Raw genomic sequence first — 13,507 nt, 5'->3', positions numbered from 1 at the left:
ACTCCACTCCATGTTGAAACAGTTTGAAATTAAAAGTTTATTCATCACAATTTATTGAAGGTTCTGAAAACTTGGTGTCACATCCTTAATACTTACTTCTAACATGAAATATCAAACATCTGTAACAATGATGAGGTTCCATTCAATCGTCTGTCAATTTTAGCAGGTCAGATCACAGCTTTTAGACACAGCTGGCTGATTCTGAGGTAAGTTTTTTCTTTTACAAAACAAGGTAACATTTGTCAAAATAATAGACATAGCAGCAATTCATGGCAAAATAACCTCAATAAATGTGTACATACACACAATATAATGTATATAAACAAAATAAAATCATAGCATCTCGTGTTGAGAACATAAACTCAGGTGTCGAGTCTGCGTTTCTTCATGTGCTGTCCGTGTCTGTACGGACTGAAGGCTTCACCTGTAAACGTGACAGACAGAAGTCAGTAAAACAGCCCAGTAACAAACGAGTAACTCTGCTCACATGAAGCTTCACCTGTTCTCCCCTGGTGCTGGTTCTGGTGCTGCGTCCGGTCCTGTGCTCTGCTGCTGTACGTCTGGGCCTCGTCCGCAGGAGGTCTGCTGCTGCCCGCCGCCGGTCTCTGTGGCGTCTTACTGCGCGTCTGCATCTGATGATTCCCAGGCGTGCTGGGCCGAGGCCCTCTGGACGACGACGACGACCCGGCCGAGGGGACGTCCAGCTCCTCGATCCCGTCCAGAGTGAAATCCCACAGCTCAGGATCATCTGTGGAGGAAGATGAAGCAGAGCTGAGCGTTGTGGGTAAAGCTCTGTGTGTTGCGCCCCCTGGTGGCGGTTTACAGCACCTGCTAAACGCTGGTCCCGGCTCCTGGGCGTCGCTCGTCCCTCACTCAACCGACCAACGTCCTCATGACCTGGGGGGCAACACACCACATTTAAAATTATGTGCTGCTTCTAGCTCTAAATTAATTTGAGGGGTTCATGGTGGTTGAGTTCGAGCAGGGATTTCCAAAGTGTGGTGTGCAAGCTTCTGCCTGAGGGTGCCTGACATGAACAGGGTAATGGCGACGTTATGGTGCTATATTTTACTAATAAATAAATAATAATACATCATTTCAAATGGGGTTTTCACAGTGTGAATAGTAAAATTCTCGAAAATCATTTGTGAATGTTTTTTTTAAAAATAGAAATAAAAAAGTGTGCACAAAATCCACTTGATAAATAGACTATGGCTAGTTTGGAAAACAGAAGGGGTGCACGGCCTGAATGGTTTGGGAAATGCTGAGTTAGAGAAGATGCCCTGTTTGTATAGTCTGAACGAGTGATCACCGGTTTGACTCCCAACTGAGGCTGTAATTCATTCCACTAATCTCTCTACCTGCTTTCCTGTCTCTTCTTTCAAATAAAGGTGGAAAATGCCCACAAAATAAGTTTTAAATAAATAATTTGATCATTTTTGCCATTTCTATTTGTCAGTCTTCTATTTTAAAGAAATTAATTTCTCTTTCTTGCAAATTCTACATGTTGTTACTGTACTGCAGCTGTAGAGGTCTATTAAATATTATTTTCCATTTGTACTTTGTTTAATTTCTCTTTTTATCACTTTTATTCTGCTCCAATTAATTCAGTGTGTAGAGTGAAGGAGACTATTTCAGCAGCTGATCGTGTCTTCATGTAGAAAGGTAGTGAGTCAGGTGTACAAGGTATTTTAATGCAGGTATGAGTGGAAAATGTATTGCTGGACAAAAAATATCTGCAGTGTTGTAATTGTGAAACCTGTCCAGTACAACCTGATTTGATTTGACGGCTTTAAACAGAACGAAGTCGTTGGATGTTTGTATTTTACCTCCAACAGCGACTTCTATGTCCTCAGACTTGGTCCGATCCTGTTTCTGCTGCAGCTTCTTGGCCTCCATCTCTCTCCTGAACTTCTGCTGCAGCTGCTGCTGCCGGAGCTTTCTCAGCTGCTTGGGATCCGTGTGCTGCTCAGACCCGGCGTCCAGCGAGTCATTGGCAGGCCTGAGGAGGAGAAGAAGACAGGGAGGAGTGAGACTGAAGGTGATGCAGAGCTGCAGACGAGGTGAGAAAGCGTAAAGCGGCACATTCACCTGGAGCTGCTGTTCTCGCTCCTCCTGCGCGGCTCAGGACCGGTGTTCGGAGTATGAACTTCTGGACAGTTCTGGTTCTGGTCATGGACTCGAGGCTCCAGCGGCATCCGGACAGGAGCTGCTGCTGCTGCTGCTGCTGCTGCTGCTGCAAGCTGTTCCTCCTGGACCAGACTGGAGATCCGGGCCTTCTCCACTAAGGGCTCCCCCTCGGTGCGCTTGGTCCGGGCCGGGTCAAGAGGAGGACGAGGCTTTGTGCAGAGCAGAGGAGACAAGATTCAGCCTCTAAAGACTGAAATCAAAATAAAAGCACTGCACACTTTAAGGTTATGAGCTGTTTCTGACCTGTTTGGGGATCTTGTTTATGGCTTGGAGGTATTCTTTATCCAGGATGCAGTTACCAAGGGCATTACCAAAGCATCTCCACGAGAAAACACAGATTTGTTTTTATAGTTATATTTTTTGATCAGGATGATGTTTGTTCTTACTAAAATAAGACGTATAAAATGCAAATTCCAGTACTTAAGTGCCCTCTTCATGCCATCAGTGACAGCCTCCTTCCTCGCCTTTTCCAGTGACAGCGCTTTAGACTTCAGTCCTTCACTGACGCCATAGCCGACATCCTCATGATACGCCCCGTCCTGGACCAAAAATAAATGTTACACACAAACTGATGCGGAAACCATGACGGTGATGAGGGGAAAGGACACTGAACATTTCAGGTGAGGCTGTCGTGAAAGTTTTTGCTGGAATTACAATCAAGAGAAATTACAATAATCTAACCTTCAGCTGCACTCTGATGAACGCGCTAACTCCGACGTAAAACTTCCCATTGATGAGATCTACAAAGTCTGTAAGACACAAACACAGCACCTGTCAGTCTGGCAGTGGTTTGGTGCTAAAACACGATCCTCCTTTAAGAAATTCAAGGAGTCGTACCGACGTTCTGCTGGGAGATGGAGTGAGACCACCCGTTATACCCGAACATCTCGTTAGCCAGAGTGATGACACGGTGACCCTCAACATAGCACACCTGTTGAAACAAGAGACAGTGTCGTTGTGCTAGCTGAGTCACAATCGAGCGATCTTATGCAGCAACAAGGATTTCGCTCGTGACCTGGATTCATATAATCCATATGTAATCACAAGAGTCCATCTGTTGTACAGACGCGGTCGGTGTTTGCAACGTTTCTACAGTTCAATTAAAATGTGTAAACTTGCTCCACAGCTGGAAAGACACAGTCACAGGGGACTGGCGGAGAGAGAAAACAAAGACTTGCCCTCTGTCCTCCTCCCGCTACTCTGGTACTGATGTACTCTGGCCCCAGCCTCTGACGCAGAGCATTGTGCACCGCCTGGTACTCCTCGGCTGTGTAGGTGCACTGTGAACACAGAGGAGTCACAGTTAGCAACCAAAAAAAAAGAGCAAACAAAGATACAGCATTTAAAGACATATTTACATTTTGTTTTGTTTTGCTTTCAAATTCTACACCACTTCATAGTTTCAACTCTCATTTTTAATCTTTGAAGCTGCTTGAGGCTGAGTGTCGACTATAACATAATACATAAAAGGGAGGATTTTTCAGCCGTTCCTCATTGATCTCTGATTAACTCCCAATCCACCTTGCTTAACTTCCTAAAACAACTTAATTAATTCATAAATACATGTGCTGCAAAAACTCAACACATCAGATAATACACAAACACGCTCCAGGACCGTTATCACAACCATGACCGACTGTGGGACACACTTTTATTCAGTGTTTCTGGACTTATTTGCTATGTATACGCCCATTTAAATATGGTTGGAAATTTGTACTGTCTGTTAGCATAGTCCCTGGCTGGATCTGTCTATTTTTTGTGTCCCCAGAAACACTTCCATTGCGTTGTGATCATTTATGTATTTATTCATTCATTTTTGCAGTGCATGTGTTGTCAAATTGAAGTTGTTATCTGAATTTGTAACACGTTTGTGTCTTTGCTTGTGATTTCTAAAGTTGCAGTGCATTGACCCCCATGGCCAACCACTTAGTTTGCTTTATTGCCTAATGGGCTCTATGCACACTACAGCTCCAATACTTCCTGAACTTAAGGCAGCTCCTTTATTTCCTGTCTTACTTTATTGGACAAACTGATTAATCCAGGTGTGTCTGCCCATTGTGACTACTCAGACACACCTGGGTTAACCAGTTTGTCCATTTTTTATAAAAGCAGAGTCAGAGGACAGAAAGAAACAGACACACATTAACACAGGTAGCAGTGACGTGCACACACGGTGCTACAGGAGCAGCTGTGTTTTATACCTTCCTAATTAATTAGTCCAGCACACCTGAGTCTTATCTGACTTAATTAGTTTGTGAGAGGAGTTTTACATAAACACCTTAACTTACCTGTCCGAAACACCTGGACCCAGAGGTGCTCCCCTCGTCGGTGTTAGTGGACATGGTTGCCCTGGTCTCTGAAACACACACAGACAATAGCTAATATTGTTAAGTAACCCACATAAACGCAGCGTTGATCATTTCATAACTGCGACCTGTTTCCAAAAGCTAAAGTGGTGCTAATTAAACAGTGTAAACCGGCTGCTCAAACTTAACAATATGTCAACAACGGCTTCACTTAGCGAAGATAATACCACTTTAGTAAGTTATCTCGTATGTTTAACTTCAAACTCACCGGTTAAATTCATCGGTAATGGGCTGTATGTCGATCATAGACTGTTTAAATGATGAATAAAAAGACAAAGCAGTGAAATATTTGCTACATTTCAGCTGCCAAACGATGATCTGAACTTCCCGCTCTCAGTGACCCGGATGAGGAGTTAATGCTGCTGCCTTCACGGTCCCTCGGAAAATACACAGACGGTTCACGTTTTAATGTTTTTCTGATCTTTTTCTCTCTCTTTTTTCACGGCCGCATTTTATCAGTAACGTCAACAGTGAAGAGTATGGTTGTAACCGACTTTGTGAATATATAGGCTATGTATTATGAATCAGGCAGAGTTTATTCTTAACTAGATATTCGGTTTCCTACAAGCTGCTTTAAAGGCCATATTTTCCTCCACTCTTACTTGCACGAGAATGGCTCTTAATACTAAAGACATAATCTACAATTAATCAGTTGTTATTTTAGATTGGGAAAGATAACGTTGAATTTAATATCTGACTGTTGACCCTTTTCATTATGTCAATGCAATAAATTATCTGAACAAAAAAAAAGACCACGTGTTTATGTTAATGTGCGCCTCGTTGGTCCTATGCGCATATATGCGCGCATGTATAGCTACATGAGCAGATAAACTGTCCCCAACATGAATAGAGGTCTAAATTGTATAATTGTAAAACAGAAAAAAAAACAACGATAATAAGCCATTTACTCGTGCCTTAAGCGCGCAACTGAAATATCCAGCATGCTTGGTGGCTTTATTTGTTGCTCACGAGACTCACTTAATTACATCACGACCCGTGGAAATAGAGGATTAGCTGCAAAATACCAGCGCCTGTACTGACAGATGGCGATACCCGGTGTGTTAAACTGCCATAGATTGGGGTCAGTGCTGTTTACTATGCACGTATACAGCCTCATATTCAGATTATAGCCTACTGGTCAAAGCACCAAGGCACATGAGGTTTTAGTAGCCTACCACTGTCTACGCAGCTTTGTGTGCATATAGGAGTAAAGCTCTTGCTTTGTTTGTGTTGGTGTTTTGGGTCTGTACAGTAGCCTAGGCCCACGAGCCTCTAATGGTAAAGTCTCCTGAGTAGCTAAGTCTGTTTTAAATGCCTGAGGAATAAAATGAAAATTGTTGGGACATGTCCACAGCTCGCCAAACCCAGGCTTTTATGTTTTCCTCTTGAACCCCAGAGAGATTTCCACTATTTTGCATACGGCGGAAAACCACGATGCGCGCTCATGCTGCCTGCCTGTTCGTTGCCGCGCGTGTCCGTGCATCCAGGTTTTGCTTTGCATCTCGTCAAAACAAAGCGGGGGCGAGCCCGAGAGAGAGAGAGAGAGAGAGAGAGAGAGAGAGAGAGAGAGAGAGAGAGAGAGAGACGGTGCGTGCTTCATGAATGAGTCCCCCCTTCACCGCGCCGCAGGTCGGACTCTTCATCCGCCGGTGGCACCCTGATGCCCGTGTGGGTGCGCAGACTGGCGGGGAGCAGTCCAGCTGCTGAGCGTGGACAGTAAACACTCTCCCATCGGTAGCTACTATACATGAGCGTTTCATCCCACCAGGAACAACACGACAGGATAAGCAGCAGCCACGGTGAGTGTGCGGGCTACAGTGGGCGGGCGGGCAGAGGCGCATGACATACAGCAGCAACTTTGTGGCCTTTATGATACAGTTTTTTATCCATAGCTGGACTTACTGGTGCATCTGCGCCAATCTGTGTGTGTCCGTAAGACATCCACGCTGTTTACAGTCACACTTTGCCTCATCCTCTCGTCCACATAAGTGGGAAAAAAATTGAAAAACCTCCACGTACGCACGACTGGCTGCTACATTCCTCCCCGTGTGATAAACGTGGACTGTTGATTGCGTGTATCTGGCCGATTGATTGTCTATTTTACGTCGATTAAACATACTGGTGGATATCAGTGAGCCAGGAAAGCAATAGAGACTAACATAAATTCTAAGTGGCATCGATATGAGTGTAGTCGCCCCTAAAAGACAAGGAGGAGGGGTGAACAAAAGCAGAAATGCCCAGACTGGCGTGGCATGGCATGTCGGGGAACACAGTGTCTGTGTGTGTGTGTGTCTGAATGAGATGTTACTCCAGTGGAAACTGCACATCTGTCCATGAGAAAAACACACCAGTCACCTATTTATCAGTTGCATTGCAGGGCGTCAGAGAGGGAAGCTGGTGTTGTCTTTGTCTGGAGAGTGACAGCCCAGACTGTTGTTCTCCCCTCTGACCAGGGGATGGTGCTTCACTGTGTACACAGTGTTTCTGTGGGGGAGACACCCAAATAGACTATAATACTGTAATGTCATACTCCAAGAGAGAGGACTGTGGCTACGTGGCTTTTACAGGAATAATCCACACAGAATACTGTACATGCACACACATGCATTTCCTTTTCCTTTTTTTCTCTCTGATGTAGAGAGTGGGTGTGTGTGTGTGATTGTGTTGAAGTTGCAGAGGAGGGTTGAGCTGTGATTGCAAAACACTCATAGTGTTGTAATAACAGTCAGTGACAGAACAAGGAAACAGAGAGCAGCCGGCTGTTTTCATGCTAAAAACTCATTAAAGACGACCACAGATGTGTGGTTTGACTTTCTCCTGTGTTACCTTGATGGTAGGTTTTACTTTCACTTGTTCTGTTTGGTCTGTGTCTAGTGCTTTAATGTTGCTCATTTCATTCATTGTCTTCAGGTAAAGCAGGAGGATCACGATCACGTCAAAAAAAAAAAAACCACAGACATTTTTCGATGCCTCATCATGCCTCCATGAGAAATGTGATCTCTCCTCTTGGCTCTGTTTTTCTTTTGTTGACATTTCTGCTGCCGTGCAAACCTTAATATAATTTTCTGCATCATTATATGCTCAGATGCTGGATGGACTCAGGAGGAGGCATGCCAACCGGCCCTCCCCCCGACCCCTGTCCCTCAACTTCAGCACCTTCTCCGCCCCTCCCCCAAGCCCGGATATGGACAGCAGCAGCGAGCATCCAATCAGGAGGTAAGGCCTCAGTTCCTGGGATTAACATTTAACAACATACAGCATCCAGCAAAGATGCATGAACTATTCATTAACATCCATAAAAATCCCACCAGCCTCTCGTCCCAGCAGATTTCATTAACTGTCGGAGCTCTGCCTGCAACACATGTTGACCTGATGATGATAATGATCTCTTGGGGGGATGTTTGACTCATTTCCTTACGTGTGTACATCTCATCAATCCATGCACTTGCTCTCCATGTTTTTGGAGTTTGTGTGTTCATGGATGTTAAAGGGATTTCTATCGGATATTGCCATGCTGTCACTCAGAAGAGAGTTTCTGGACTACGTGGGTTTGAGGTTTGAACTCAGTGTCCCCTCTGAAAAATAGGCAAACAGTGATTTCTTTATTTTAATTAAGGACATATGAGGATATGGACTTCAAATTACAATCACATCTGTGATCTTTAAGTTAATTATGAATTCAGAGAATCACTTATCTCATGTAGAACTAGACCAAGAGATAATATCCACAATGTTATATCATGTTTTGGTATGTTTGTTGGGTCGTTGAGCTAATTAAGACAGAGTGGCCCTGTTACAGTTTGGCTAGCAGCAGTTAGCACTGACAAGTTTAGTCAAAAAACATTTATGGTTGATTTAAAACCAATTTAAAGGATTAAAGTGTGACATGTATTATAATGTACTAATATATTATATAAAGTCTGTGTGCAAATAAGTTGGATACAGCAGTGGATTAGCCTATCTATGAGTTAAGGCTGAAAATGGAAGGAAACAGCTCGTCTGTCAATTAGCAACTCATTAATTGGCTCAATTGTTTAATTCATTGTATTCATTATACAAACAAGGTATAGGTAGCGAACAACTCATTTTTGGAGGTGTTTTTAGGTGGATTTTGGAGCTGTAAATTCAGGATTTCCCCAATTCCTGTTCTTAGTCCCATATGCAAAGCTAAGATAAGTAGCTGCAGGTGCATTTTAGCGACTCCACAGATATGAGAAAGGTACCAATCAATGTGGACATGAATAAACAAACAAGACATTGACTTTTGTAATGATGCTGCATAAAAAAAACCCCTCAGATTTCTGGGTGTCTCAGTGTTAACGTAGTTTTCATGATATAGGACATAATAGAGGTTTCACCTGGATGTGAATGAGTCCCCATAACACACGGTATCATCCAGGCTCTGGTTTCATGTATTCTCCTATTTTTCACATTTCTGGTCCCACACCAGCTGGGTTGAATATGGGAGAACAGGAAACCCTTCTTTACTGTCCTGTATTGTGTCACCGCTTCCTATCCCTGTTTTTGTTGTTGTTAATAAAGCCGGACCACTTCCTCCTCCTTCTCCACCTCCTCCTCTCTGTACAGTGACAAAGTCCCGACTGCTTCGGTCTGCTTACCCTGCAGTTCCTCTGGCATCTGTGCTCTGCATAAATATTTGTTTGCATCAATGGCTGTATTGTACCGACAGAGAGGCAGAGAGGGAGGAAGACTATGCCCCCATCGGTGCATGTGCTATTGTTTTCTTCTCTTCTGAGAGGGGCAGTGCGGTGACACTGTGGCCCACCTCTAGGCTTGGCTCCACCCATCCTGCTCTTAACGTGCTGCCCCTCTCTCACCATGCATCATCCTGTCCTACTTCTCTCCTCCTCTGTCGCCAGCCACTCTTTGTATTGTCATTGTGCTTTTTTCCCTCTCTCTGCGGCTCTCTCATACTCACACCGCTTATGTTCTCCTCTCCCCTCCAGCCATCTTCCTTGTGCTCCTTCTCTCTATCCGTGTGCCCTTCTTTTGCGTTCTGTCCACCACTGAGTGCATTACTCTAATTTCTCGCCACTTCCTTTCCATCTCCCTCATGAGGACTCTGCACCGGCTGAAGCTGATGAGCTCCCCCAGCCTCAGCGAGCTGGGGAAGAGTGAGAAAAGTTCACCAGAGGACAGAGGGGAGAAGCAGAAGAGGGCAGGAGCCAACGCCACCTGGAACAGGTACACCAGATAATGTGCAAAAAAGAAAAAAAGAAAAGAAAAGTAGCATTTGAATGCATCTGTGGCAGCAACGTAGACCGACCGGCTGTATGTGCGTCTGATGTTGCAGCATCCACAACGCCGTCATAGCAGTCTTCCAGAAGAAAGGTTTGGCGGATAATGAACTCTTCGTCCTCAATGAAGGTGTCCGGTGAGTTGAGTCACATAAACACAGTACGGAGAAAACCTTATTTTAGACTGTTGATGTAATTCTGTGCTATAATTAGTATAATTAGTCGGCTGTCTGTTCTGCGTATGCTGACTGGATGTGTTCTTATGAATGAGGTTGTTTGTGTGTGTATTCGCTGTATGTGGGCCTGGGAAGTCATGTGGTCCCGCCAGATATCTCATTATCTCACCAGCCAGACCCCCCCCGCTTCACATCAACCTCCATTATAGCTCGGTAAACACGACGTCTCCATGTACAGAAAAACCACAAGGAGGTTCACACACATTTGTTTTAACGACACAGGAAACTCAGTGGATTATAATGCAGGCAAACAGATTGTTTTCCTTTATTCGGTCTGTCTAGTTGAGTAATTAACTACAGGTTATAAACACACATTTAGCCTACTCACTGAAAATAACCGAACATTTTCCAATATATATATTTATGTTCATTTTTGGCTTCTGAAGTGAAGCAAATGTCGAATATTTGTTTCCTCAGACATCTGTTGAAGACTGAGCTGGGGTCCTTCTTCACAGAGTATCTTCAGGTAAGGTGTTTTTGATTTTAGATCAAACTGGATCTGCATGGTGAACACATTGAGTTCTCAGATGTTCATACTTATTGTTTTCTCTACTCAGAACCAGTTGCTCACAAAAGGCATGGTCATCCTCCGGGACAAAATCAGATTCTATGAAGGTATTAAATGCTCCGATGCAGAGTCTGGAAAGACATCATGGCGTCAGTGAATTAACAATTCATCAGCTGTGTTTTTTGGTTTGTTCCTGTGTGATCGATGTAGGTCAGAAGTTACTTGACTCTCTGGCAGAGACGTGGGACTTCTTCTTCTGTGATGTTCTCTCCATGCTGCAGGCCATCTTTCATCCGGTTCAGGTACACAACCTTCAAAAGAGTCTGCTTGTTTGTGTGTTTGCTGCCCAAAGGATGAATTTCAAACAGTTCTGCTATTTTCTATGCGTGTGTGTGTGTGTGTGTGTGTGTGTGTGTGTGTGTGTGTGTGTGTGTGTGTGTGTGTGTGTGTGTGTGTGTGTGCAGGGTAAGGAGCCCTCTGTCCGACAGCTGGCTCTGCTTCACTTCAGGAACACCATAGTCTTGAGTGTAAAGTTGGAGGATGCCCTTTCTCGACCTCGGGCTCGTGTGCCCCCCTCTGTTACACAGATGCTGCTCATTCTCCAGGTAGGCCTGCAGGCACAGAGCCAACTCACTGTCTGGTTATTCCTGTTCTCAATAGGACAAATCAGCACTAAGTCGTGTTTTTCAGCTTTGCACATGTTCCGAGTGCAGAGGACGCACACCTACATCTGTTTTGCATCTTCTATTTAGATTCTGTCTAATCTAAAAATTCACCATTACTTTTACATATATGAACTTGAGCACCGAGGTTCAGCTTGTTCACGTCCGGATGCCTGTCTGTTTATATATAATAGGGGGTCCATGAGTCACGTGGTGTGAATGAGGACTACCTGAGGCTGGAATCTCTGGTACAAAAGGTGGTCTCGCCGTACCTGGGCACCCACGGCCTTCACTCTGGAGACAGCTCCGAGACCCATTGCTGTGTTCTTGGTAAGATATTCCTGGGGTATTCCCAATTTCTTTTGGAAAAAATCATCGCAACAAATCAAGATATGGTGGAAATGCATTAGTTACATAGTTACTGTTAATTTAATTTTAGTAGTTTTACATCCCTTTTTTGTCTTGTTTTGGTGCTGTTTTATTATGTCATCAGGTTTGTTCTGTCCTTTGTTTTCTGTTTGTCTGTTTTAGTCAGTGTATTGTCACTACATTGTGTATGTTATTGCCTGTTTCCATTAAAAAAAAAATTAAATTAAAAAAAAAGATATTCCTGGGATGCCGTAATGATGTTTGTGTCTGAGGAAAAAAAAAAAAACACATCTCTTAACCGGCACTGTTTTCCTTTTTTCCCCCTCAGAGAAGCATTTACCGTGGGGCTTGCCCAAGTCTGCTGATCAACCGTCCAAAAACCCTGTGGTACGATCAAAGAGCTACAACATCCCTCTGCTGCTGACCCCGGTGGCGGAGTATGACCCAGATGCCAGCTCCGTTGGCAGTGGAGGAATTCGACGGCACTCGGCCTGTGAGATTATATCGTGCTTGGAGGAACAGGGACTGGCTTACACTGACCTGGCCCCCGCGTCTGAACTGTCCAGCTCCTCCACCAACAGGCTGTGTGTGGGCTCTCAGTTCAACGGTAGGCTGCTACGACCAAAACAATGCCCATCACTATATTGGTTTGTCATGATGAACTAAGAATAACAATGTGATATACTGTGCATATAATTTATTTTTATCTATTTATTTTATGTTATTTAAAGTGTTTTTTATATTGTATTTTTATGGTATTGCTTGTTTGCAATGAAGGGGGCTCTTATTTCGTTATACAGAGAGTATAATGACAAATAAAGGCATTCTATTCTATTCTATTCTATTCTATTCTATTCTATTCTATTCTATAATCTATAATAATCCTGCACTTTGTCAATCACAGGTATTGTACAAGCAGGAGCCAGCGCCATGGACTTGCCTCTTTCGTCCGCATCCATCCTTCCCTCCCTTCATTCCTCAGGAGCTCTGCACGGCACCGAGGCCACGACAACAATGACTGATCTCAGTAAGGGTGCATCGTCCACGCCGCCCAGCGAATCATCCAGCCCCGAAACCATAATTGGACAAGTGCTAGAGTCTGCAGACTCAGACTCAGACGGGATATTTATCGATTTCCCCTCCCACTCGTCGGAGGCCATGGGGTACAGCCGGGAGAGCCGGCAGAGCACCGTGTAGCTGTGGCTGCCTTTAGGAACACACACACACACACACACACACACACACACACACACACACACACACACACACACACACACACACACACACCACCAAGTGCGTCCGTCACCAATCTGGGACAAAGATTAAAGAAACTGTAAAACTACACTTTTCATTCAGCGGGTACCATCTTCCTTTCATACTGTAGTATGATGAGTTTCCATGACGACTGCATTCCAAGTGCTTTCACTGGTGAGCGAAAACCTTGTAACTGTAAAATATCAACTTTCAAAAGAAACTATGAAAAATAGCCTATCTGCGCTACAAAGACACCGATAAAGATCTTAAAAGACATTATTACGGTGATTAGCCATAAAACTGCACTGGCTCATGTTTTATTTAATTGCCACAAACATGGGTAGGCTACTGTAGTCGACTTTGAGTCAATACCTCAAACGTCCCCCTGCTGCTGTGTATTGATCCACATCTGAAAATAGTTGCTAAGGAAGTGCATTATTTACGCCTGTTTGAATCATGTTTGGTTTTCAGTGCTTTTAGTGACTTAACATTTGGCAGAAAACTGAGCTCTATTTGCGATCTGTTCTTAAAGATTGAATGTGCTTGATGAGAGACTAATCCAGTCTTCATTCATGGGAAGTGGCAAAAAAAAAAAAGACACAATATCTCTAACCTCATGCATTATGTTTCCTCTTTCAACTCAAGTTAAAATTACACAACTACC

General features: G+C 44.0%; 2 protein-coding genes across 2 annotated transcripts; one reads left to right on the top strand and one right to left on the bottom strand.

Annotated features, from left to right (window-relative positions):
* Positions 1-32: 32 nt before the first annotated feature.
* Positions 33-4,916, bottom strand: rad52 (RAD52 homolog, DNA repair protein). Its single transcript, XM_085779551.1, has 12 exons — positions 4,765-4,916; positions 4,479-4,546; positions 3,369-3,470; positions 3,028-3,121; positions 2,872-2,939; positions 2,611-2,729; positions 2,434-2,509; positions 2,092-2,339; positions 1,830-2,002; positions 829-897; positions 500-748; positions 33-424 (listed from the first exon to the last, which is right to left on the bottom strand). Exons 1-12 carry the CDS (start codon positions 4,775-4,777, stop codon positions 363-365), a joined length of 1,341 nt encoding a protein of 446 aa, XP_085635677.1. The 5' UTR covers positions 4,778-4,916; the 3' UTR covers positions 33-362.
* A 2,377-nt stretch (positions 4,917-7,293) lies between these two features.
* prr5a (proline rich 5a (renal)) lies at positions 7,294-12,833 on the top strand. The gene is made up of 11 exons (XM_085779550.1): positions 7,294-7,389; positions 7,642-7,772; positions 9,636-9,761; positions 9,871-9,951; positions 10,468-10,516; positions 10,608-10,665; positions 10,769-10,860; positions 11,023-11,163; positions 11,415-11,550; positions 11,918-12,196; positions 12,494-12,833. The coding sequence occupies exons 1-11, from the start codon at positions 7,354-7,356 to the stop codon at positions 12,784-12,786; spliced, it is 1,422 nt and encodes a 473-aa protein (XP_085635676.1). The 5' UTR covers positions 7,294-7,353; the 3' UTR covers positions 12,787-12,833.
* The last annotated feature ends 674 nt before the right edge of the window (positions 12,834-13,507 follow it).

This window comes from Trachurus japonicus, chromosome 6 (genome assembly GCF_045865225.1).
Source record: "Trachurus japonicus isolate A0001 chromosome 6, Traja_1.0".
NCBI classification, from domain to species: Eukaryota; Metazoa; Chordata; class Actinopteri; order Carangiformes; family Carangidae; genus Trachurus; species Trachurus japonicus.
The sequence above is the reverse complement of the archived record's forward strand: the minus strand, read 5'-3'. Positions and strand labels throughout refer to the sequence as shown.